General features: G+C 46.9%; 1 protein-coding gene across 8 annotated transcripts in view; it reads right to left on the bottom strand.

The window, feature by feature from the left end:
- Positions 1 to 411: 411 nt before the first annotated feature.
- The window catches only part of AFF1 (ALF transcription elongation factor 1), a 189,981-nt gene continuing 165,464 nt past the window's right edge, over positions 412 to 24,928 (bottom strand). For all 8 annotated transcript variants that reach the window (XM_062198546.1, XM_062198549.1, XM_062198548.1 and 5 more), the window contains 9 exons: positions 16,390 to 16,496; positions 14,866 to 15,127; positions 14,183 to 14,274; positions 13,945 to 14,005; positions 10,064 to 10,200; positions 9,561 to 9,626; positions 9,029 to 9,169; positions 6,577 to 6,800; positions 412 to 5,681 (listed from right to left, as the gene is read on the bottom strand). In XM_062198546.1, the coding sequence (XP_062054530.1) occupies positions 5,560 to 5,681; positions 6,577 to 6,800; positions 9,029 to 9,169; positions 9,561 to 9,626; positions 10,064 to 10,200; positions 13,945 to 14,005; positions 14,183 to 14,274; positions 14,866 to 15,127; positions 16,390 to 16,496 (1,212 nt within the window). In that variant the 3' untranslated portion in view covers positions 412 to 5,559. The remainder of the gene's footprint in view (positions 5,682 to 6,576; positions 6,801 to 9,028; positions 9,170 to 9,560; positions 9,627 to 10,063; positions 10,201 to 13,944; positions 14,006 to 14,182; positions 14,275 to 14,865; positions 15,128 to 16,389; positions 16,497 to 24,928) is intronic.

The raw sequence follows: 24,928 nt of genomic DNA, 5'->3' as shown, positions 1-24,928 counted from the left end.
CAATTGGCATATTATGGTGCGGGGAGAGGAAGAAATAAAACAGCCACCAGGTTTGGCTGATAACTCTATGCCAGGGACTAAGCAAGGCATCCGCAGCACATGCGATGTGATCCTTGCCATCTTACCGAGTAGACACCATAGCAACACAGTTCGCAAGTGAGTACATGGACAGAGAGAAAACAGGGGCAAGATCAAACTGGAGAGCTTGCCTTCAAATCCCCAACCCACAGGTGAGTAGCGAGGTCCTTTCTGATGTCCTGAAATCACTGAGGTAGAGCAGCATTTCAACAACATACACAGATCATGAATAAGAACACATCATTCTGTGTGAAACACTCCTTGGAAATTTCAGATGGTGAATTTTAAGTGTTACTTGATTCAAACAAAGTGAAAGTACAGATTCAACACCAATGATTTCTCTAAACCTTTATTATTTTTTTATGCAGCTCGATCCTTTTGTGGAAAGGGAGAATTCCAAGATGAACAAGTGAATTCTTTGTTTAAACAGCATTTAATCCTCATTACAGAGAACAACAAACCAAAGATTGTGGCACATCATCTTTGGAAAGATCTTTTGCAAATTTTTCTTCTACAAAAAGCTGTAATTTTCTCACAGATCGTGTATGTCTCTTTCAAAGGACTACACAAGGCAGCTAAGTTTTATTCACAAAAGCCCCAAGTTGCAGTTTCATTGCTGAAGTAGATAAAATGCAGGGAGTCCCCCCCCATTAATTTGCCTCGCACATCTTCCTGTTGAGAGCATTACTGCTTCCCTATCCTACGTACAAAATCATTGTGTTGACGATAGCTGGCACAGTACTCCACAGTCATTAAAGAAAACTCATTAAAGATATACCAGTGACTTTCATTTAGCAACTGGACAATTTATTCCTTTTTTAAACAATTTTATTAATATGAAGATTTAACTTTCCTCTAATGTTATAAGAAAGCAAAAATATATAATATAATATAATATATAATGGTAATAAATAAAAAAAGGCAACCCTGCTCAGGTATCATCCAAAACATGATCACATTCAGAAAAAAAAAAAAAAAAAAAGGGAAAAAAGACACACCAAGATTTGGGAGACACACGTACACATACACACACGCCCCAGCACAAACAGTGTATACTTGGTATCTGAGGGAGGATGGACAGAAATTTTAACAACACACGCTGATGGCCGGAACAAAAAGCAACGTTAATACTGCCTGTGCTGAGCATCACTTCAGCATCTACTCTATGCAAAGCGAGTTCTCGGGCTTAGGTCAGCCACGGCCTGCAGTGCAGGGCAGCTTGGCCAGCCTGTCAGGGGTCTTCTCCCCTTGTTCTCCCAGGCCAGCGTCTCAACAGACATTGACGAGCTACAGGGTTTTCTTCCTGCCCTCTTGGGCTCCCTCTTAGGCAGAGAAGTATGAGCGCTTCTCTACCCATACCGGTACCTACTGATGTCTGATGTGCAATGTGGCTTCCCGGAAAACAAGGAGAAACTGACAGCCGCCTAAAGGATAGTGGTAGATGGTGTTTGTCAGCTCATCATAAATCAGAACTAAAAAACATGCTCAGTGTTCACAATTCATGAAGAGATGGGTATTCTGTTGCCAAGAAACAAACACATCTGGACTGCATACTTGAGATTCACACCACAGAAATACCACCTGCCATGTTGGAAAGATACTCTCCAACATCACTGTGTTCGGCCATCGCACCTCCCCGCAGCAAGATGAGCCAAAAAGAAAACAAAACAAGACAGACAGGGGAAAATACCTCCCATCCACTCACTTTAAATGGGACTAAAAGCAAGAGAGGCAACTGCCAGAGAAAGGAAGACAAAGCATAAGTCCTGTGTTCCGGATCCCGGCCTCCCCTACAGCTGCAATGGGAACGAACGTCCGTCCCCACACTCAAATCTGTAACTCTGTGTTCCCTCAAAGAAGTCCAAATATTCATTCAAGAATTAAATACTGCTAGTTACTGGTAAAGAGTGTGACAGATGAAGTGGCAATGTTTTTCAAAGATGTTTTGTAGTGTCTGAGAAAATCACTAAGAAAAAAGGAGCGAGAATCTGTGGTAGGAGGCAGGGAGATATTTTTAAGTACATTAAAAAAAAAAAGTCCAACCTCAAACCTTATTTCATTTACCACGAGATGCACAAATGTACTGAGAACTTCATAAAACAGAAGAGAAGGTGTAAAGGCCCACGTCATACCTACTGAAGCCATGGCAAAACACACATGGACAATTTTAAAACTGGGTTTGCTTAACAAAGGTGTGAAGAATAGACCCAATTCGATCTCTAGATGCATGTGTGTGTGTGTGTGTGTGTATACTTATATATCTGAAACAAATTTTGTTCATTGCGGAGGACAAAATGGTTTTTTTCTTTCCAAAAGTTACTTAACAAGAATAATAATAAAAATAGTAAGCTCCTGACCTTACTATGGTTAATATATAAGATACCAATTTAAGGCAAGCTTGTGCCAGAAAGGGGTAGAGTTTGTTAGCATCTAAACATCCTGAGATCTGGCGTTAAACAATACAGAACAAGGGAACGAGGTGTGGTCCAATTTGTCTAGGAGAAATATCTATACATTTTGGCTAAAAGAATCCATAAACTTTTTGCTTAAAAAAAAAAAAATCATTTGCTTGCTTTGCCCACTTGGTCTTATGATCCAGTCATCATACCAGGAGGTCAAGCTCTGCTGTGCCGATTCACTCCTGCCAGCTGCATCCTGGGCCCCCGACTGCACCAACACATGGCCTGGTCTGTAGCCTCTTCACCCAGGGTCGTGCGGTGAGCCTATAACTTAGCAGGGCTCTTACATTCACACATTCACATTTTAAAAATCTTCAGAAAGGATAGAAGAGAGTCAAGCGGCATTCTTCCATCTCCTCTTGAGGACACACACACACACACACACACTGCTGTAGTGCTAGTGGGGAGATGTACACCGTGTTTATTCCTTGAGATGTTTTGTGTTTTGTCTCACTCTGAAATGTGCACTGTTACTACTGTGACAAGATGTTCATGTGTTCCAAGGTTTCATTTTATTTTCTAATCCTTTCAAATCGTCTACCTCAGTACAAACTGTGCCTTTGGAACTTGTAAGCGTGAAGTGGAAAAATGCAAATGATTTAAAAAGTCCTTACGAATTCTATACACAAGTGTAGCAGGGGGAAAAGACCCATGAACGAAAAGGACTCATCAGCCACAACCTCTTGCAGACGCACTTTACAGGTAGCCACTGGGGAACTTGTTCTTAGGTAAAGTGTGGCAGTAAGAGTAAGAAACGTCCAATGACCAGAAGAGTACAAACTGATGCTCTATGTAAATGTTAAGAGTGTAAAGGGACAAAAATTGAATACAGAGTTCAGAAAAAGGCCACTGGAAAAGCAATTTGTTCTTTTAGAACTGGCTAAGAAATCTACTTGAAGATAGCTTCGGCGGGTGGCACTGTGGCTGCTGGAACGTGGCTCTGGCGTGATCTGCAGAGATGAGGACCTAAGGAAGCCACCTAAGCCGTCACAGCTGACAGGTGCTTGTTTCCAGGAGTGGCAGAGGTCACAGGGGAGGGGACAGCCCAGGAGGAGGAGGAGGAAAGAAAGATGTTAGAATCATCACATACACCCGATTCTGGTGCCTGTCCCCTACATGTAGAGGTGACTGCACAACGCTATAAGCACGTAACCTGCCAGGCAACTATTGTTCTTTGGACAACAGATTGTCTGTTTAAACCAATACACTGAAAAGGAACATGGCTGTGCTTTACAGCATCAGTAAATGAAATGAGCCAGTCAGGGTCACATAGCGAGGTCTTGCCTCAGCTACCACGTCAGCAAAGACAGGCCGGAGAAGAGACCGAAGGAAGAGCTCCATCCACACCAGCAGTTCACACTGTGACAGACACACACTGCCCCGTCCTCTGCATGTCCCTTTGTGCAGTCACCAAACTACCACAAACTACCAATCAAGTTCTTACATTCACCACAGGAACCTTCGGAGTCTTCAGTATAAATGCAAACGGTTCTCCCTTCTTCACAATAAATAAATACCCAAGTGTGAGACATGCTTGGTAGGAAACAACATGAAGAGAGTCAGAATGGGGTGGAGAGTTAACCAGTTACATAACACACACTCCTCAGTTTTAATACATGTGCAAATTCTACCTCTTTCTAGAAGGGATAAAAAGATTTGGCTTTCAGATAAATGCACTCAAAATAACAACCTTCAAAGTTTCAATGAAAAAGAAAACCTGTGCTTATGGGCATGAGGAAATTCTAGTTGTGTTCTTTCAGCCCATGCCATTCAGAATGAACTAGGTTTAACACACATAGTATGACAATAGCTTCTGGGAAGGCCACAGTTCCTCTTGAACATAATCAAATTGAGTTCACCAAGAACACTGGAGTGAAGGCATGTGGTGACAATTTTTTAAAAGTCCAATTAATCCCCAAATCTCCATATCCTCTCAGGGAGTTAATTTTCCTAGACAGTAAAGGGATTGGAAGGTCTGGTTTTGCTATAAATATAAAATAATTTGTAGCAGAAAAATATAGCCTCTCTAAGAAGTAGATTTCATTTTTCTTTGTTCACTAACAAAACTCTGAGTTGGTTAGACACATTAGAGTTACCACATTTACTGCAGACCACACACAGCACCTAATTCCAGCTCTATTTAAACACAAAAGCACTTCCGCCATCTGGTCGGATATCGGTGTTGATTCCCTTCTTTGCCAAGGTTGGAAATTCAGAGGAAGGCCAATGCCAACCGCCTTGCTAGCCAGCCCCTTGCACCGGAGGGAGGGGGGCAGGGCCAGGTCCTCCACAGTCTTTGTCGATCCTGTGATGGCTCCCCCTCCACAGCAGTGACCTCAGCTGACAAGCAGCACAACTGGTGGTGAACGTGCGGGACTAAAGGCCATGGGGCGGGGGGCCGCCTTCAGTTTTATAAATTAGGACAATACTTGGTATTATCAAAACCACCGTTCATTGGCAGAAAGAGGGGCAGAGTGGAGTCCTTCACAACATTATGGTTTACAGATGGCAATTAGAATGTATTAAACAAATATTTCCCCAAAAACGTTTAAAAAAAAATCATCCACAAAGCCCTTCACCAAAATTCATTGTTTAAAAAAAAATTTCCTTCTGGGAATGGACTAGTGAGGCTACTGAGATGACGGGATTTGCTTTCAGAGTTGAAACTGCTTCTCCTCGATTCACTTGCAACTTGCATCCTGCTGGTTTTTTAAAAAACACACACACACACAGAAATGTCTCCAGACCATTCCTACGCCCAATCGGCTACATTGCACGTCTGTCCTTCAGTTAGGAAAGGCAATATCATCTCTGTGGCCGACAGCCCTCCTCTCTCTGCTTCTGCAGAACCACTGTGTCCCACTAATGATCACACAGGTCTTGAGAGGTTACGTGGACAAATGTCCCGGCCATGTCACGGTGCTTTAAGTTCGGCGTCCTGATGAGCCAGATGTCCAGACTGGATGTGAGGCTTCCACTGTGCAAATAAGTTTCCGAGGCGTTGAGTCAACTTGGGCCTCCATTAAGGTGTTCTGGTTAATTGTTTGAGCCGCTGAAAACCCTGTCTTGTATAGTGCACCAAATCCACCAAACTGCTGTTGAGGGCCAAGGTGCCCACATTTGTGCTGAGCTGAGCAAAAAATTCTACAAATAAAACCAAACCAAAACTAAGTAAATAAGTTTGCACACACACAGATAAAAATGGAAACACAACAATTCCAGCTCTCAGAAACTATCCCCCCAAATTACATACTTCAACTAACAGCAAAAAACTGTAACCGCCTGCCAGGTCCTCACACGGCTCCGGGAGATTAGAAGGGCAGGACCCAGGCTGGCTTGCCCGTTGGATCCATAGTGCCCAGCACAATGGCTAGCACTTAGAAAATACTCCACATATACTTATGGCCCAATGGATGTGTGAATAAAAAATAAAAACCTGTAAAAGCCAGTGTTAGTTTGCTGAGAAAGACGAAGCTCTAAGAGGCTCTGGAGAAATTAAGTGACTGCAGCCGCCTGGCTGCCGCCTTCCTGACAACCAGGAGCAACTGCACAGTGGCCTGCGAGGCCGGCATCCACATGCGACAGCATTCACTTAGTGGTCACGGACAGGTGCCCTCCTGCACGCTCTGCCGCTCCTAAAGCTTGGAACTTCCAAGGGCCTCTTCCTCAAAATACGACTCACAAATCACTAAACTCAGTATTTGAGTGAGGTTCTTTCACATCTCAAATGTGTTGAGCCTAAGAACAGCCAGTGTCTTTCCCTATGTTGGCCTTGTCCTTAGCCAGCCTTTTGGCTCAGGCTGAAATAAGGGCACCAGGGCTGTGAAGGGGCTAGAGGCTAAAGCTGCCTCTCATTTGGCTTTGCTAAGATCCAGCCACCGAAGTCCAGCTCCATGCCAATGAGCTCAAGGAAGAACTGCAATTAGGTTATGAGGCAGAATTGAAAAAACTCAAGAGGTACACATTTCCTTTCCAAACCAATGGTGTTATTCTCTCCAGCCCCAGGCCCCTGTGACTACCACCATACAGCCCCATTTACCTTTATTCCTCCTTGCCAGGGCCTCAGCCTGTTCCCAAAGATCAAAGGCGGTGAGAATGTGGGATGTGATACTGACATAGGACGATGTCATGTTCTGGATGGTGACTGGGGTGCTGACGGTGGCAGTCATCCCACTGCTCCCCACACTGCCAGCACCTGACTGGGACCCGAGACAGCTAGCAGGAGAAGGCATTGGGGAAAGAGGGGATGGTGTGCCCGTGCTTCTGCAAAGTGGAAGAGGAGAGAGAACTGGTCAATCACCTAGACCCCCAGATCACACATTTTAGTCTCTGGAACTGACTTTAGTCCAAGTCAGAAAGGCTCAGTATACAACCCCCCAAATGCCAGTCATTGCTGAAGTCATTCCTACAAGGTCACAGAAACACCCTAATGGGTTTATCTGTACCCAAACACACTGTTGGGCCATTTGCAGGCTACTTCCTCTCTTTGGACTCCCCCCCTCTTCCCATAGCCAATTCCAACTTATCCCAGTAAGAGAGTTCTCGCCACATTGTGTTCAAGATTTCACCCATTTAGGGTTGCCTGGTGAACACTGGCTCAGGCCCTGGCACTCTTCAGGACACTGTGCATGTATGACAGCTTCCTTCCTGCCACCACTTGAATGTCTCTCTCTTCTTGCATGTATCTTCTATTCCTTTTTCTGGGTCACAACACCATGGAGGCAGAGACCAAGCCTTATTAACCCTGGTTTCATGGGCACTTAGCACATTACGGTAGGCTCTTGATTAAAACAACCAACCAAACCACTGAATCAATGAATGACCTGGGCAGGCAAGTACCATGTATCCGAGACTCAACCTCATCTGTGCTCTCAGCTCAGTATCTCAACATGCAAAATAACACGTGTCTCCACATGGACTGGATGAGAAACACAAATGAAGCCACTTAGCCATTAAAAGCAAACAAAAAAGGACAGGAGATGGAGGGATGGATCGTCAGGAGCAGCAGCGGCGGCCTCGTGATGCACCATTGGCCCCGGGCCGCATGCCCAGCGGAACACGCACCGTGAAGGACTCGGGAGGAAACACCACAGGGCAGCAATTCTTGTCTACACTGTTTACTGCCACATCCCCAGGAGCCACCACAGGGCTGGCAGGAGGAAGGTGCTCCGTGTGTGCACACAGGCTGGACAAGGGTCGAACGTGACTAATACCCTATGAGCTTCAAGCGGCCTCAGAAGCGGGAGCCGGGACAACGTTCACGGTGAGACGCCACTTCCCGGTCGGGACATTCTGTTTTTAAGAGAGGCCCTCTGGGAGTCTTGTCTTCCGAGTGTGCTAGAAACGGGGCAGTCAAAGTCTTGTGAAAGTCTTCAGACAGCAAAACCTATCTGAGCTGGGGACTTCACAAGGAGTATGAGCAAACTAAAGAAAACACTCGGCGGGCACTACAGGGAAGAAATTCCATCTTCATTTTAAACACACTTGGGCAAGGATTAGGTTTTTCAACATCCTGCATTATAACGAGTGAACAACTTCAGCTCTCAAAGTGCGGACAACAATTTTGCTACAGATAATTTACTCTGCGCATGACTGGCACGGACTCTGGAGATGGAAGGTACGCAGTTATGGAAAGCTCTTGTTTACTGAAATGCCAAGAAGACCTGTCACATGAGGGGCAAAGGACGTTGGCTCTGGAGCTGTGGACTTGGCCTCTGGCTGTTTTGTGACCTTAGGCATTATCTAAAGACCCCCAAAGCTCTCAAAGTGAACTTTTATTCTTTGCAGTTACCTCCAGGGATATGATAAAATCCAGTGAACAAAAACTTTGATTTATAGCTCTTTCTCAAAAAGATGCTAATGATTAAGTCTAAAGAGCAAATAAGCACATACATAAACGAAGCACATAATTTTTGAGAAGTCAAAGTCACATACATATACAAGGGATATTCAAAAAGTTCATGGAAAATGCATACTACAATACATGGATGATTACGGACCCAATGCATGTTGTTTGCGTCAAATAAAGTTTTTGTTTGTTTGTTTTAGAAAAAAGATTTATCTATCTGAAAAGTAAAATAAGAGAGAAAGAGATCTATCAATCTTCCATCCACTAGTTCATTTCCCAAATGCCTGTAACAGTGAGGATCTAGGCCAGGCTGAAGCCAGGAGCCAGGAACTCTATTCAGGAATCCAACATGGGTGGCAGGGAACCCTAGGAATTGGGCCTCCTTTAGCTACCTCCTAGGCCCATGAGCAGGAAGCTGGCTAGGCAGCACGGAGCACCCAGGCTTGAACCAGGCGCTCCTAGGTGGGATGTGGGCATCTCGCAGCAGCTTTAGCTGCTGTGCCACAACGCCCACCACAAATACATCTTTTATTCTCATTTTCCAAGAACTTTTTGAAGTGCCCTCACATCTATAAGTGATTGTGAAAGCAAGAAATAAGGAACTGACTCAATTTTGGAAATTATTTAAATGAGACTTGATTACCTTGCGATGCAGGGAGAAGGTGCCTGGGCAACTTTGGAGGAACCGATGCAAAAGTGTTCGCTGAGAGTACGGGAATACTTTATTGCTGTGTCTTTTTTACACCGGAACATTGCCATATTCAAAATGGACTGGCAACGCATGCTGTGAGCAAAAACAGAAGTTAAAGTCCTTATTACCCATGGTCACCTAACCTCTTACAGCCTAATAAATACACCGGATTTTCCTCATCTGCATGAGGAAGTATATCTCAAGAATCTTTACCACGCTGCTCAGACACATAAACTGGAGGAAAACAGGAATACATAGACATCGTTTCAATAACAAGAGCAAGGGACTTACTTATCCAGCCATCAGTGAATGGCAGCAGAGACTACATAATCATTAACTCTCAGCGGCACTCAGCCCTTGAGCAAACTACGAGTTTGCCTCCCAAAACTTCCACGTCATGAAAACAAATTTCAGATACTTTTGTTTCATCAAAAGACACAAAAACACTGAGACATTGTTAATTAGGTAGAGCAAAAATACGCACCACAAAACAGCAAATATTTTTTCTTGGGTTGTGGCACTTGAAAAGGATTTTAATGACATTATGGACCTACAGGAAAACATGAAAGTACATGTGGTTAGATGAAAATCCTAGGCACAGATACATCTAGCTAAGCTTGTCTCAGTTATCTACGCTGGTTTTTCCTGAAGACGTGAAGCCAGGAGAGTGAGACACAAAAAGCCAAGGCCTCGGAACAACGGCGAAGGCCTTTGGGGGAAGGCGAGGAGGGCAGCCCTCGAAGAGTGTGGAGCTGGGGCCCCCCCGAGTTCCTGCTGAAACGCACATGAATGAAGACGCGGCTTCCACTGAGCCCGCAGAGCGTCTGTGGGCAAAGCAGCCTCCCCGAGGTGGAAGGGCTGTCCTGAGCTAGCTCCTCTTCCAGGACACGATTTTAGGCAGCAGCAGCTTCGAGTGACTGAGCTGTCCTCACACTAAACAGGTCGCAGCGAGGAAGGTGAGGGGAGAGGTGCGGGAGACGCACTCACTTGAGGAGCTCTGCGGTGTCGGAGTAGACGGCATAGGCGGCCTTGCACGCCGGGCTCTCCGACTCCATGGCTATCCCACACTCAATGAAGGACAAGACCGCTTCCAGGTACTTGAAAGCTTTCCCAACCTTGTCAGTCTGCAGAAGAACACGGGCACTGTCAGGCCCCAGGCTCTCCTCCGCTCTCCCCCCATTCTTCACCACAACCTCCCTCAACGCGCTCGGTTCAACAGAGGCGAGAGACAGTGTGAGAATGAGAAACAGCCACGGCCGTCAGCTCTGTCTTACCCACACACGCCCCTTAGCAAAAACTCACTAGGAAAAGGACAATAATCCTGTATGAAGACTACTCTCTCAAAGCCTTACAGAGGGGCCGGCCTTGTGGCATAGCAGGGGAAGCCGCCACCTGTTCACCCCCCGGCTGCTCCTCTTCCGATCCAGCTCCCTACTAATGGCCTGAGAGAGCAGTGGGATATGGCCAAAATGCTTGGGCCCCTGCACCCATGAGGGAGACTTGGATGAAGGCCCCCCCCCCTTTTTTTGACAGGCAGAATTAGACAGTGAGAGAGAAAGAGACAGAGAGAAAGGTCTTCCTTTTCCATTGCTTCATTCCTCAAATGGCCGCTACAGCCGGCGCGCTGCACCAATCCGAAGCCAGGAACCAGGTGTTTCCTCCTGGTCTCCTACGCGGATGCAGGACCTAAGCACTTGGGCCATCCTCCACTGCCTTGCCCGGCCACACCAGAGAGCTGGCCTGGAAGAGGAGCAACCAGGACAGAATCCGGCGCCCCAACCAGGACTAGAACCCTGGGTGCCGGCGCCACAGGCGGAGGATTAGCCTGTTGAGCTGCGGCGCCGATCAGCCCTTTGCTCTTGACTTTGGATTGGCCAGCTCTGGCCCTTGCAGCCATTTGGGGAGTGAACCTGTGGATAGAAGACCTTTCTCTGTGTCTCCCTCTCTGTAGCTCTAACCTCTCAAATAGGTAAATAAAAATCTAAAAAAAAAAAAACACCAAAAAACAAAAACCTACCAAATAAACAAGATACCTTATGGAAGTAAAGCATTAATAATCACAACAGTCCCCCAGATAGCACCACGCATTCACATATTACATAACTTTCTTGAGAAAGAGATTGTGCTACACATCTAGAGCAGTATGTTTTCTGAGCAGCTCAGATAAGAGACCTAACAGCCACCTTTTAGTGCATTTGAGACCTCACACATTAATCTCCTTTGGTGTCTAAGTTTAGTCAAGGCTATCCCCTCGGGGCCAACAGGGATACAGTTTCCGTGAAATCAGATACTGTGGTCACCTTAAACTGGAATACACATTTCAACCCTTAATATGCTTCTCACTGAAGACAAATGACTAGTGCAATGAATGAGATCGGCTATAATGTGCAACTCACTTTTCTCTATATGTGAGAGCAACTGATGAACACAAAACACACAGCCTGTATTTTCTGCTGGTGCTGTCAATTTGCTATGTTCAAAAAGCATGAAAACAGTAAAGATGTTAAGTAGACTATAAGGAGATGGTGACAGGTCAGCCAAGAAGAGACGGTTGAGGCTGCAAGTTAATTTACAGTTCACAGGAGAGAAGCAGAGAGAATTCTTCCCTTAGGCAAGCTGACAATAATTACTGGCATGCATCTTGCTCTGTGCTTTAAGGGAATGGGGTGAATGGGGTTGCTGAATACACACCCCTAACATGGGATCTTCAAACGTTCATGGAAATGTGTATTTGAAAAGCTGTGCATGCATTTCAAATATTTTAAAATATAAAAAATAGCCCGAGAGGCCAAGAGATAGAGAGAGAGATCTCTCATTGAATGGCTCACTCCCCAAATGACCAGGAGTGGGACCTGAATCCAGAGCAGACAGCTACGAATGGAGCCAGGATTCAAACCCAAGCACTCTGATATGAGATGCAGTTGTACCAACTGCTATCTTACCTGTAGTGCTACACTCCAGCCCCTAAACAACTTAATTTAAAAAAAAAAATTTTTTTTAAGAGAACTCAAGCTCCGAAGATTAATGACAGAAAGAATAAAAATCAAATCAACATGCCCCAATTAATCAGCAGTATAGGGCACAATTGGATTGCCTCACTAATGGGAATCCAATCCTTCAAATTTGCTTATCTAAGACCATCTTTCGTAGAATTTTCAAAATAAATATTAGCCTTAAGGCAGAAACCAAAGAAACTACAATATACTATGGCAATTTGACTATCTGCACTTTCTAGAGATGTAAGTATTTTATAAAGCTACCAATGATAATAATCTTGTGACACAATCTTGTGTATATCTCCTGAAACAGTGCCAAAATAGTGGAGTTCTAATGTCTCTACTCAACAACGAACATAACCTGGAAATACATTCTTCTGTTCTTGGTAGTGTGCCATCTGAAATGCAAAATGTACCTCTTTGGAGACACTATACAATTAAGGGGACTACTATGGAAAAGGCGGGCCACAGGGTTATTACCCAAACTGGCACGTTTTAAGAGCACAGAGGGGTATATGAGGAGTCTTAATGGAAAATTATGTATTAGGAAAAAACTAAGCATGGCTTTCAAAAAAATTTACACCAAAACAAAAAACTTTGATTCCACCTTCCATTAACTTTTAAAAGCAATTTGATAATTTCTTATTAAAATGGGATGCTGCCAGCTTGAAACCAGGGCCATTCTGGTACACTGGTTTGTATAGCTTCTTTGGGCAAGGAAGAAAATACGCATATGTATAAGTTAAAAACAAAAGAAAGTTCCCTGGAGCTAATCTTACATGTTTGTGAACAATGAAGGTATCTACTGCTGAAAGTCCGATGACAAAATCTTAGATAACTGACTTACAGCGCTCAATATATACTCATTTCCAACAACTTATACAGTTCCAAAGACGATCTTGCACTGCTGGAAGGGGTGGAGTTAAGTGTGCCATTGCTTGGAGCAGTCTTAATCTGACGCAGGTCATCCAGGTACAGGGTAGCTTTCAGAAGAGGCCTAGAGTGGATTATCTTCTATACCCCTTTATAGCATCCAGCATGGCAGGCTATCAGTAAGCCTTCTGCTCGATGAAGGCGGACCTGAAGGGTCTCAGTTCACCCCTCCTAAGCCTGTCTGAAAACAGGTGCAACACTGCAGATCGCTGAAGCGTCCCAGGCCAGGATCTCCACAGAGCACCACAGGGAGTGACATTTGGGGACCGGAGAGGGGGAGCACTCCAGAACACCCGGCTAGGTTGGCATGTGGGAGAAAAAAGGGAATCAGTGCCTCTCTCCCATGGGACCAAAGTCCCACACACGGCTTTCCAGGAAGTATGGCACATTTGCAGGGGATTAGGTTTGGGGGAAGACATCCAATAAATAAAAGCCCCAGAGTTGTAGATATGCATATTAATTATGTTTACAATTAACAAGAAAATCACCACCTTCCAGAAAGTTCAAAAGCATGTTTACCAACAGTGCAATCATCAGCTTCAACTTCAAATTTCAACTAACAAAGGCCTTCAGGTTAGTCTCTCAAGTTGTGAAGAGAATTTTAGGATGCAAACAGATTTCCTTGATTGGTGAAATGTTTCAGGTTGAACACAAATTGATTCAACAGGCAGAACTCACTACCAGGTCTGATAAAATGCACTCAGATATAAAATCACCAGGTGGATTACTTCCGCGTGTTTAGATACAAAAGTTGTGACAAGACACTTGGCATAACTGCCCACGGTCAGACAATCAATGGAGCCTAAGAAAAGAACTCCACGACAGACCTCTTACTGCTTGGTCACCAAGATCCCAAATGTCCTCCTTACGCTGTAGGCCCCCACGCCCCATATTTAATCAGAGAGCATTCTACCCGAGGGGTAAAGAGCCACGACTGACCATTGTCTCTGCTTTGTCCTTCAACTTTTTGGCTTCCTTCATGTGAAAATCAGCTTGTTGTCTGAAAAAGGAAAAATGAAGGGTGGGTCTGAAATTACTAGGTGCAGGCAGATAGCAAAAGATGCCAAGGGGACCGGGGCGGGGGGCGCGGAGAGGGTCAGTGAAGACGGAAGGGCGCGGGTGGGGCGGGGAGCAGGTGATGGGAGAGAGAGGCCGGGGGAAGCACCCGCAGTGGTACCTGTTGCGCTTCACTTGAGGCCTCCCTGGTTTAGAGTTACCATTTGGCAAAGAAGGCACGGGGAAAGGATTTGCAGCATCCCCAGAAGTTCCCTGTGAAAAACCATTCCTCAGATTACACTCTGACCTATGAGATCACTGTCCTCAAAGTGCCATCCCCGTGAGGGGGCCCAACGCAGGATTTCAGAGAGGAGCGCATTAGGCGCTGCCCGGTGCAGTGCGGCCAAACGCTCGCCCAGCCAGGCCAACGGCAGCCACGCTCTCATCTTACTGTGGACTCGGACAGACATGAAGTCAAGAATGTCCCTGAGAGGAGGGGACGCTTCTCGGGCGACACCCCACCGCCAATTAACAAAAGGGGTTACTGGTTTCCACTGTGACTGCTAACCCAAGACTCCGAGATCATTAAAGCAGGCACAACACCTGACAGGTCAGTACAAAAATCTAGTCCGCCTTTTTACCGCTAAGTCCATTTAGGAAATGACCTCCATTTTTTAAGTCATATTAACTACATTTGCCCTCCCCTCCAAAAAGTAAAACTTTTAAACACAGACAAGGCAGTCCTGCCTTATTCAAAGGGGTGCACAGCTCTGCTGGGCCCTCATCAGGAACCAATCTTTTTGAGAACTCGACGAACAGACGAGCCAGGCTGCCCCGTTCCCGCTCAGCGCGCGCCCCGCTCACCTTGTGCTCCGCAGAGCTTCCACAGCCCTTCCCCGGTACTTTTCTGTGCGTGACGACGGAAGAGTCTTTATGGCTGCTCTTGGTACTACTGGCACTTTTGTGAGGGTCTGAGCCACAGCTGTCTGCTTCCTGCCTGGACCTCTTGTGTGCAGGCTTCGTTGGCTTCTGGGAGGAGGAGGAGGAGGAGGAGGAGGAGGACGAGGACACAGGTGGAGGGGGAGGCATCTCCTTCTTTGAGGGCTCTGAGGAGGGCCTGGGTATCCTGGAGCAAAGCATTGCACAAAGGTAAGTTGAGGCAGAACACAAATCACACAGCTCAGTGCTCTAGTTATAAAAGGACAAGATGGCTGCTGGCACGAAAGGTTGCAAGGTCACACAGCAGGAAAGCGTGCTCTAAGAAGGTCCCATTTCAGGACTTCTGGTGCCTCTGACAGATGTAGCCCTATTCACTAGCAAAACCAAGCTGCCTGATTTCTCAGGAAGCTCGCAGACTCTGCCAGTAGTGCTAACTGGCCCCAAGTCTGGCCTCAGCTGCCCCGCACCTTGGAGCTTTGTCTGTCCTGACAAGCAGGCAGGCTCAGCGACATCTCTGCGTCGAACACTCTGCTCTCTCTCTCTCCCCCCCTCTCATCTCTGCTGGCTTCTACACGGTAACACTATGCACTTGTTTTTGCCAGATCATCTTGGGAAGCAATTTTCCAAACAAATACCAGAGTAAATGACAGCTACCCCTCAGCTCGCAGCAGACACTGAGTGTCCTGTAAAGTCTTAACTCTGAAAGAGCAAGCACTGGACTCGGACTCCTGGAGTCCGATCTCGGCTTCAGCACTCAGAGAGAACCTGCAACCTTGGACGAGACATTTTCTTTCTCCGTGCCTCTGTTTCCAAGTCTTCAAAGAAAGCATAATGATGTGTTTATTTTTAAATTTTCCTTCAGAAAAAAGATCCCAGATGTTTAGGAACTTTTTCATAGTGAAAATGCTTATAAGATACCTAAATCTGATGCCAAATGAATTAATTCCCATAAGGTCCTCATGGATGAAAACAACATGAGGGGGCTGGCACTGTGGCGCAGCAGGTTAAAGCCCTGGCCTGAAGCCCGGCATCCCATATGGGCACCAGTTCAAGACCCGGCTGCTCCACTTCCCATCCAGCTCTCTGCTATGGCCTGGGATAGCAGTAGAAAATGGCCCAAGTCCTTGGGCCCCTGAACGCACTTTGGAGACCCGGAAGAAGCTCCTGGCTTCGGATCAGCACAATGCCAGCCATTGCAGCCAACTGGGGAGTGAACCAGTGGATGGAAGACCTCTCTCCCTCTCTTTTCTCTGTGTAACTCTGACTTTCAAGTAAAATAAATAAATATTAAAAAAAAAAACAAAACCATGAAACACACTTAGCCCGTCACCAAAATGGGCCAGAATGAATTTATTAAACTATCGACTTTACTGCAGAAGACAAACTTCCCCGTGTCAGAACCTGAGAAGATTATAGCCTTGTGGGGCTGCCCCTCACCTAGATACTCACTTTGTTTTAGAAGATTCTTTGTGGGAGGATGAGGATGAAGAGGACTGGGATTTGACTTCTTTCTCCAGTCTGATTCTCTTGTTATCATAGTCTTTTTCTGCTTCGCCCTATTATTACGGTATAATAAGCAAAGAGTGTTACAAGCGTAACTGCATAGGCAAAATAGCAAACTGAAAAGGCGAAGACAGTCCTTTTGGCTTTTGGAGATGTCCACGTACACGCAGCAACCTTCTTATCAGTACTCAGCGGGAGTGTGGGATTAGGGGTGGGACGGACAGTCCGTGTGGAGAGACTTGCCTGGGCCCAGGCCGGTGGGCGTCAAAAACAACAGCTGCCAAGAAAGCAGACGCTGTCACATCACTGATGGCTTTCCACGTGTGAGGGAATCAACAGAACACCGAGATGCTTTTCAAGTAACACGCATCACACCCGAGGTCACCCCTGCCCTGCTTCTTTCAAGAGCCATGCACTTACGCCCACCAACTTATTGCTTGTATCATGTCAAAGTGGACTGCCGAAAGCTCACTTTTCACTAGAAGTAAGCATATTCCTGGAAAGGAGGCTACAAAATCCTCTGGACATCTTACAGAAAAGCCTGCAAAGACACACCAGATAAGACGCTTCTCTGGGATTCTTCCTCCTCCCCCTCCACCCGGCCCCATATCATTTTCACATGTCTCTCAACATATACACAGATATAAAGTTTTATTTTTCAAACTACTGGATAAACAAAGGGCTATAAATATGATTTTAAAGGGAAGAAGAAGAGGAAAGCAATCTGTAGCAACAGGACTTAAGTACCTAAAAAACATCTACTTATACCAACGACAGCCCTAAATAAATGCACTTAATAATAAAAAGAACAATGAGTTCCTCATGGCCAAAGTCTTTTTCACCACATATGTCAACGTTACAAGAAATCTAACAGACCCCACGCTGGCTCCTTGCACTGGTCTGGGTTCTGGAAGGAAGAGCCCACCTTCTCTCTGGCTGGTGGCAGTGAAGGGGCAGGAGGCAGGCCTTCAATTAGCTCTCATGCACATTTAGAATGCGACTCCAGAGCTAGAAAGTGGGACGCCGCCAGTCCATCTAGGACTCACCCCTAGATCCCTAAGAAATCTAAAGTCCTCTCTTACGCTATAAAGGCGAACTCAGTCTTCAAATTCACTGACGGTGAGAGGCCTCAGTTTTTACCACGTCCTCCTCTCTGAGCTCTGCATTTCTCCAAGGAAATGGAATAAGTTAAGATGTATAGGCTTGGGGAAAGACTGGTGCAGCACTTGGGACAATTGTACCCCAAACCGGAGTGCCTGGATTTGAGCCTCTGCACCACCCTCCATTCCAGCTCTGCTAATGTGCACCCTGGAAAGACACAGATGGTTCAAGTCCTTTGGCCTGTCACCCACAGGTTGAGTACCTGCCTCCTAGCTTGGGTGCCAGACCCCAGTTGAGTATCCGGCTCCTAGCTTTGGATTGGCCCAGCCCTGCCTATTGTAGGCATTTGAAGATTGAACCAGTTGACAGGAGATCTCTCTCACTCTCTTTCTCCTTCAATTAAGATGAAAATAAATAAAAAAGAGAGAGCACTCGATGGCTCACTCTGCAAATGTTCACAACAGTTGGGGTTGGGCCAGAACCAGGAACTCAGTCTCAGTCTCCTATGTGGATGGCAGGAATCCAATTCTACATAATCACTTAGGCCAAAAGTCCAACCCCAATATTTATTCTGATTAAATGTTGAAGTGATGTTTTTCATTTGCTATTCATGTATTTATTTTTTCTATCTATCTGACAGAGAGACACAGATAGAGACAAGATCGTCCATCACTCCTCAAATGCCCACCACCAGCTTGGTCTGGGCCAGGTGGAAACCAGAACTCAATCTGGGTCCCCCATGTGGATGGCAGGGACCCAAGCACCACCTACTGCCTCCTGGGGTTTGGATTAGCAGGAGGTTGGAATGATAGGCAGAACCAGGTCTTGAAACCAGGCACTCTTAGGCCCGCCCCGTGGCTCAGCAGGCTAATCCTCTGCCTTGCGGCGCTGGCAACCGGGTTCCAGTCCCGGTTGGGGCACCGGATTCTGTCCCGGTTGCCCCTCTTCCAGGCCAGCTCTCTGCTGTGGCCAGGGAGTGCAGTGGAGGATGGCCCAACTCCGTGGGCCCTGCACCCTCATGGGAGACCAGGAGAAGCACCTGGCTCCTGCCTTTGGATCAGCACGTGCGCCGACCGCAGCACACCAGCCATGGCAGCCATTGGAGGGTGACCCAATGGCAAAGGAAGACCTTCCTCTCTGTTTCTCATTGTCCACTCTGCCTGTCAAACAAAAAAAAAAAAAAAAAAGAAAAAGAAAAAAGAAAGAAACCAGGCACTCTTAATGAAGAGATATTTTAGATACTAAGTAAAATTACTTCTGAAATTATTACTAGTAGTTTTCATCTCCCAGAAAACATTCAAAATTACAGATGTGGCTCACATTGTATTTCTATTGAACAACTCTGTTCTCCACAACTTAAGCTGATCTGCAAATTGGGCTCTGAACTTCCACTAACCCAACGCAAAGATGGAATAATTCATATATAAGTGGATAATATAAAAAATCAGTTACTCAGAAACATAACCACTCATTATAGGAAACGAGGGAAAACGTATCTTGAGGAATCTAATAAGGAGGTAACATGTGAGGTAAGTAAGCATGTTCTAAACCCACAACTAAAATACAACAGGAAATTGCACACAGCTGTTTCTCCAGGTGTACAATTGAGACGTGAAAGGTGCGGGGACATGCTGGGAGAAGCCTTCAGGGCCACTGTGACGGGCTCTGCCTGGCACACAGCCCTCTGCTCCCCAACTCATGGGTCCCACACTGGAGAGGAACGGTGAGGGAGAGAACACAAATCACATGAAAATGATGGGGTTCAACAGGAACCTTACTACTGCACGGTTATCCCCTTGCCAAGTAAGCACATAACCATGCCTGGTGTACCCCGGCACTCAAGGGCCCAGTGAACTAAGTTTTTGATAAAAGGCTGGACACCTAGCCTGGCAAACAAACTATGCTGGAAGATAGGACATCTGACTTTCAGAAAAGTCAGAGTTAGCTAAAATACCCACACGGCTGTGAGCTTGTACCTGAGGCAGTAAAACAGGCTTTCACTAGGAGGAGTTTGCCGGCAGTTTCACGACACACAGTGGGCCCCGAGGCAAAACTAAGAATACACCATCCACAAGGTCATTTTGCAAAGAAAACCACCAAGTCCACAGGCAGAATGAGAGTTAATTTTTGTTTGTGTATTTCATGTTGCTTAGGACATACTCCTTACGGCTATAAACCCAAGTGGCAGACCTTGTAAACCGCACATGCAAATAAGGTGCACAGTGAGTCAGCCCTCACAAACCGGTTATGACTGGCTTGTGCCAATCCAGCGACCTGAGAGAACAGCCAGCAACAGACAAGAAACCACCAGACCCTGCCTGCCACCCTGGCTTTAATGAGAGGGTTGGCACTTACCGGAAGAATGTGCTTTCTGCTGATACCTAACAACGTGGGAGCAGATAATGTTCTAGAAGCTAGTAGAAAGGAAGCCATCGTATTCAATCAAGCCAACAAGCCCTTGTGCCGATTACGCATCACCCTGGGAGGCAGCCCTGCGGGCTCGAGTGCAGGATTTGTTTTGCGCACTGTGCAGCTGGAACCCTGTCATCGCCTGTCTGGAACAGACACTGAGGCTTCCCCAGGGCAGGCACTTGGGCTTTGTCCGTTGGCACAGAAATTAATCTTAGCAGCTGAGGGCCCTGGAAGCAGGGCCGCACTGCAGCTTTCAGTGGAAGGTCTTAGGACAGGGCCGTAAAAGTGAAAGCCACACACTACTGGGTGACAGGAAAGACAGATCTGAATTCTAAGAACAAGACCCCTGAAAAATAAGAGGCATAGTGGTCTGAAGCCATGGGAAAACCTTATGAGAGCCATGCACTCTTTCCTCATGAGGAAAAAGATGTCCCTTTGCTTTGTGGCTTATCCCCAGGTCACCCCCATCTCAGGGAATCCGGTCTAAAGCCTGGGTTTCAGAAATTCTTTATGCATAAGGATAAGCCTCAGTGATACCTGCACCAACCACAAAACGAGGCTGCCGGCTGCTGATCTGGGCCTAACTGACTTGTTTGCTCTTCTTAACCTGTTGGGTCAGGCAGCCACGGACCATCTGCCAAATGCTGCTCCACCTACAGAGCCCAGCAAAAGGGCAGGAACAAAGACCATAAAAGGAAGAGAGGGGCCCCTTCCAGGCCTAGCTGGCCTGTAGGGAGATGCCTCCAAGGCAGCCTGAGACCCACCCCAGCACGGGTTCAACCCCAAACAGCTGCTTATAGGTAGCAGCGGAAAATGAAGGTGGCTTCTTCCACATCTGATACTTACTTTGGGCCACAGACTTTTCTAACTGAATGGAAGGTATTGTCCACAGGACCTTTGTGATAGGGGTGGGATTGCTGGGAGGGAGGACAAGGCGGGAGCGTCTGAAAGGGAAATGAAAGTAGAGGAGGACTGTGCGGGGGCAGGCTGGAGGCAAGGGAGAAACCGAGCCCGGAAGGACACAACTGCCCGTCAGAACCCAGTCTTGAACTCTGACCTTCTGCCTTGCATGCGGAACACACGGGAAAGCTCGCTGGGCTGGGAGAAGGCACGCTTGGACCTTCTGGATCTCATCTATAAAAGGCAGTGGCTGAACCACTGACAGCTAAGATTCTTTTAACATGCACAGTCTATTGTCTTCCCCAGAGAGAAACTAATGAGCTTGAGAGCATCTGAGAGTAAGACAACCAGAAAATCAGCCTTCTGGGAAATTCGGGTACATCCCTGAGCTGTGCCAGCGAAGGAGCTTCAGTAAGGAACACACACGTGGGACAGCCGGTCCAAGCATGCACCAAGAGCAGGGGCAGGGATTCCTGGAAGGCAGCACGTGTTCACGGAAAGGGAAGGCCAGTGAGTGTTTCTCCTCCTCAGTGAGGGAACACTCAGGGATCAGGATGCGGCCCGCACGTAGCCACGATGCCCTTCCCAGGGGAGCCAACAGGCCTGACGACGCTGGATCTAAGTGGCTTTAGGAAATGACAAGGGACTCACTCTCAGGCCCTAGTGTTTTGAAGGGTAATGACGGGGGCTATTGATTTGGAGAAACCATCCCTAAAGAGACAGCGGGGTCTTGGATGGAAGGAAAGACAGAAGCGAGTGCCCCCAGCAGGCAGGAGAAGCATTTTCCCACTCGAGCACAGGCAGAAGCGAGGGCACTGAAGTTTGCTCTTCAAAATGTTAAAGTGTCTTGGTCAGTATAACAAGTAATTTAGAAAAATGAGAGACTGGAATGTACGCTTTTGTTATTTATCTAAGCGGTTTTCAAGACAGACTATGCATTTATTTGAAATGTATATTATATGCAACAGTGCCTGGAAGGCCACACACCTCCCACATACAGCTTGGGGCATGCCAGGGTCATTTTAGAACACTCACAAGTGGCACCAGCCTGACTGTGTACTATATTGTGATCCTCAATGTCAACATTTCTTTCAAATTTGGAAATTTAAGAATTACATAAATAGGGGCCAGCGCGGTGGCGTGGTGGGTTAAGTTAACACCCTGGCCTGAAGTGCCAGCATCCCATATGGGCGCCGGTTCTAGTCCCAGCTGCTCCTCTTCTGATCCAGCTCTCGGCTGTGGCCTGGGAAAGCAGTGGAGGATGGCCCAAGTCCTTGGGCCCCTGTACCCACGTGGGAGACCTGGAGGAGGCTCCTGCCTCCTGGCTTCAGACTGGCGCAGCTCCGGCCTTGCAGCCAATTGGGGAGTGAACCATCGGATGGAAGACCCACCCCCCATATAACTCTGACTTTCAAATAAATAAAAATAAATTAAAAAAAAAAGAATAACATAAATAAAGTTGGAATTATAAATTCCAATCAGATCAGTACAATTTGGTGTTTTACATAAGGAGCACTATGCAAGTTTAAGACTATATACTGGGGTCAGCACTGTGGTGCAGTGGGTTAAAGCCCCAGTCTGCAGTGCTGGCATCCCATATGGGCATCAGTTCTAGTCCCAGCTGCTCCTCTTCTGATCCAGCTCTCTGATAATGGCCTGGGAAAGCAGAAGATGGCCCAAGTCCTTGGGCCCCTGCACCCACATGGGAGACTCGGAAGAAGCTCCCGGCTCCCGGCTTCGGATTGGCACAGCTCCGGCCGTTGCAGTCATTTGGGGAGTAAACCAGGGAATGGAAGACCTCTCTCTCTGACTCTACCTCTCTCTGTAACTCTGTCTTTCAAATAAATAAAATAATTCTTAAAAAAAAAAAAAAAAAAAAAAAAGACTATACACCATTGCAATTTTCACCACATGCTTTTCAGTCAAAATGACTCCAAGGCTATTTAGACCCTTTAAAAATATCTGTTAAGTTTTGTACCAGGAGAGGGACAAGACTACAAGGTCTTTAAATGAAAACACTAAGTTTCATTCATGTGAAGAATCCAGCACACTCCTGAAAGTCTTCCTGTATCCTGAGAGAATTTTGTTTACACACTCAAAATGAAGTGAAAGAAATCCTCACTACCAAACGTCGGGGAAAGCACCCAAGCTTTAAAAAGATCAGAGCTCTGCCTGCGCCACGGAGGGCCACGACCCCTGCGAGGCTGCCCACTGGAGACATCACACTTGTCGGAGGGCTGGGGCCCGGGAGCCCTGAACAAGCAACAGGGCTACTGATGAGGAAAGGCACACAGGGAAGGGCTCAGAATCAGTGCGTTCACTGTTCCCCGCCTGGAATCCAGCAGGAAGAGGAAGAACGAAAAAATAATAATAAAAGAACACGTGAGTCGCTGCTCGTGAAATTAGCATGCAGCTGACTGGTTCTCATATTCATTTGGAAGCTTCTAAGAAATGTCTTTACTGAAGGACAATTCAGTCAAGGAATTCCTGGTTGCCTGGATACATGACTGCAGCACACCTGAGGAATTGTGGACCCCACCCTGTAAAGAACGCTTCTTGCATGATCCGGCCCTGTAATGAGGTTCCACTGCAGGGCTTCCCAGCCCTGCTAGGCCTTAGGACCGCCTAGAGAATTTCAGAAATACCAAGGCGGGTGGGAAGGGCATGCCTCTATTTTGCCATCAGTGCCTAGGCTCTCCAGGTGACCATAATACAGCAGATGTTTGGAACCAAAAGCCAGAGACTCCAAGTCCATTGGTCCCATGTCCTCAGACTGTGTCCTGGGCCAGATCGCCCAGCTGCTTGCGCAGAGAGGAAACAAGCATTATTTCTCCCTGCTGTAAACACAAAGATAAATACCTGCCCTGGCAGAGCTCAGCCGAAACCTGGGGATGGCTTGTAAAGGGCCCGGTTCTTACAGACAACAGGGAGAGCTAAGAGTTTCCCTTTCTAGAGCCATAAGCAACACTTGGATAGTTGCACGGGGTGGGGAGAGGGGGAGGGCCTGGGCTCAGTAACTCTCCAGGACATCTTCCAATTTCTAAACATTTCTACTTGGTAAGTAAGCATTTCAGAAGTCAGTACTTCGCAGCAATTTCAGGAAGCTAGCCCTGGAGACCATGTCGACTGCGGCAGCTGGGAGGCGCAGGCAGTGAGCGAGTGTTCGGGTCTGTTTGACATTTCTTCGCGCACGTTAGACACAGGTTAGGTTGTCCTCACCAGGCCCATCACGGTTTTATCCATAAAGTTTTATACTCTACACAGAAACTCACTCACTCACTCACACGCCTCCTCCTACCTCACCCAGTAGCGTGTGACCCCACTCCTTGGCGCGCCTGCTGAAGAGGTGTGCATAGCACACCCTCATGTCTCCTGCAACAAGGCTCGCGCGAACACGGTCACCCTCCACTCCCTTCTCAGAGGTGGCGGACTTAGGATCGCTTTCCCTTCGTTACTCCGAGTTTAGACTTCCACAGCTGCCTAAGAAGCTTTTCATAGACTTATAAGAGTGTTAAAAATTGTATTCCTTCTCAGGCCGGCACCGTGGCTCACTAGGCTAATCCTCCGCCTTGCGGCGCTGGCACACTGGGTTCTAGTCCCGGTTGGGTCGCCGGATTCTATCCCGGTTGCCCCTCTTCCAGGCCAGCTCTCTGCTATGGCCCGGGAAGGCAGTGGAGGATGGCCCAAGTGCTTGGGCCCTGCACCCCATGGGAGACCAGAAGCACCTGGCTCCTGGCTTCAGATCAGCGAGATGCGCTGGCCGCGGCGGCCATTGGAGGGTGAACCAACGGCAAAAGGAAGATATTTCTCTCTGTCTCTCTCTCTCACTATCCACACTCTGCCTGTCCAAAAAAAAAAAAAAATTGTATTCCTTCTTGGCAGCAGAGAATTGGCCCATCTGCTCTGAATAACGGGCAGGCTGGCTTGGGAAAGCCACTGGGGAGCAACTCACTAATCCTCCATATGAAGAAGCAAATACAGATCAAGAGCTCAATGCTTCCGATAAAGGGGAGGAAGCAGAATGTCCAAACAGAGCTACATCCATGTGCTAGAAGGTTTAAATACTGCAGGA

This window comes from Lepus europaeus, chromosome 8 (assembly GCF_033115175.1).
Source record: "Lepus europaeus isolate LE1 chromosome 8, mLepTim1.pri, whole genome shotgun sequence".
NCBI classification, from domain to species: Eukaryota; Metazoa; Chordata; class Mammalia; order Lagomorpha; family Leporidae; genus Lepus; species Lepus europaeus.
This window is presented reverse-complemented; position numbering and strand designations above follow the sequence as displayed.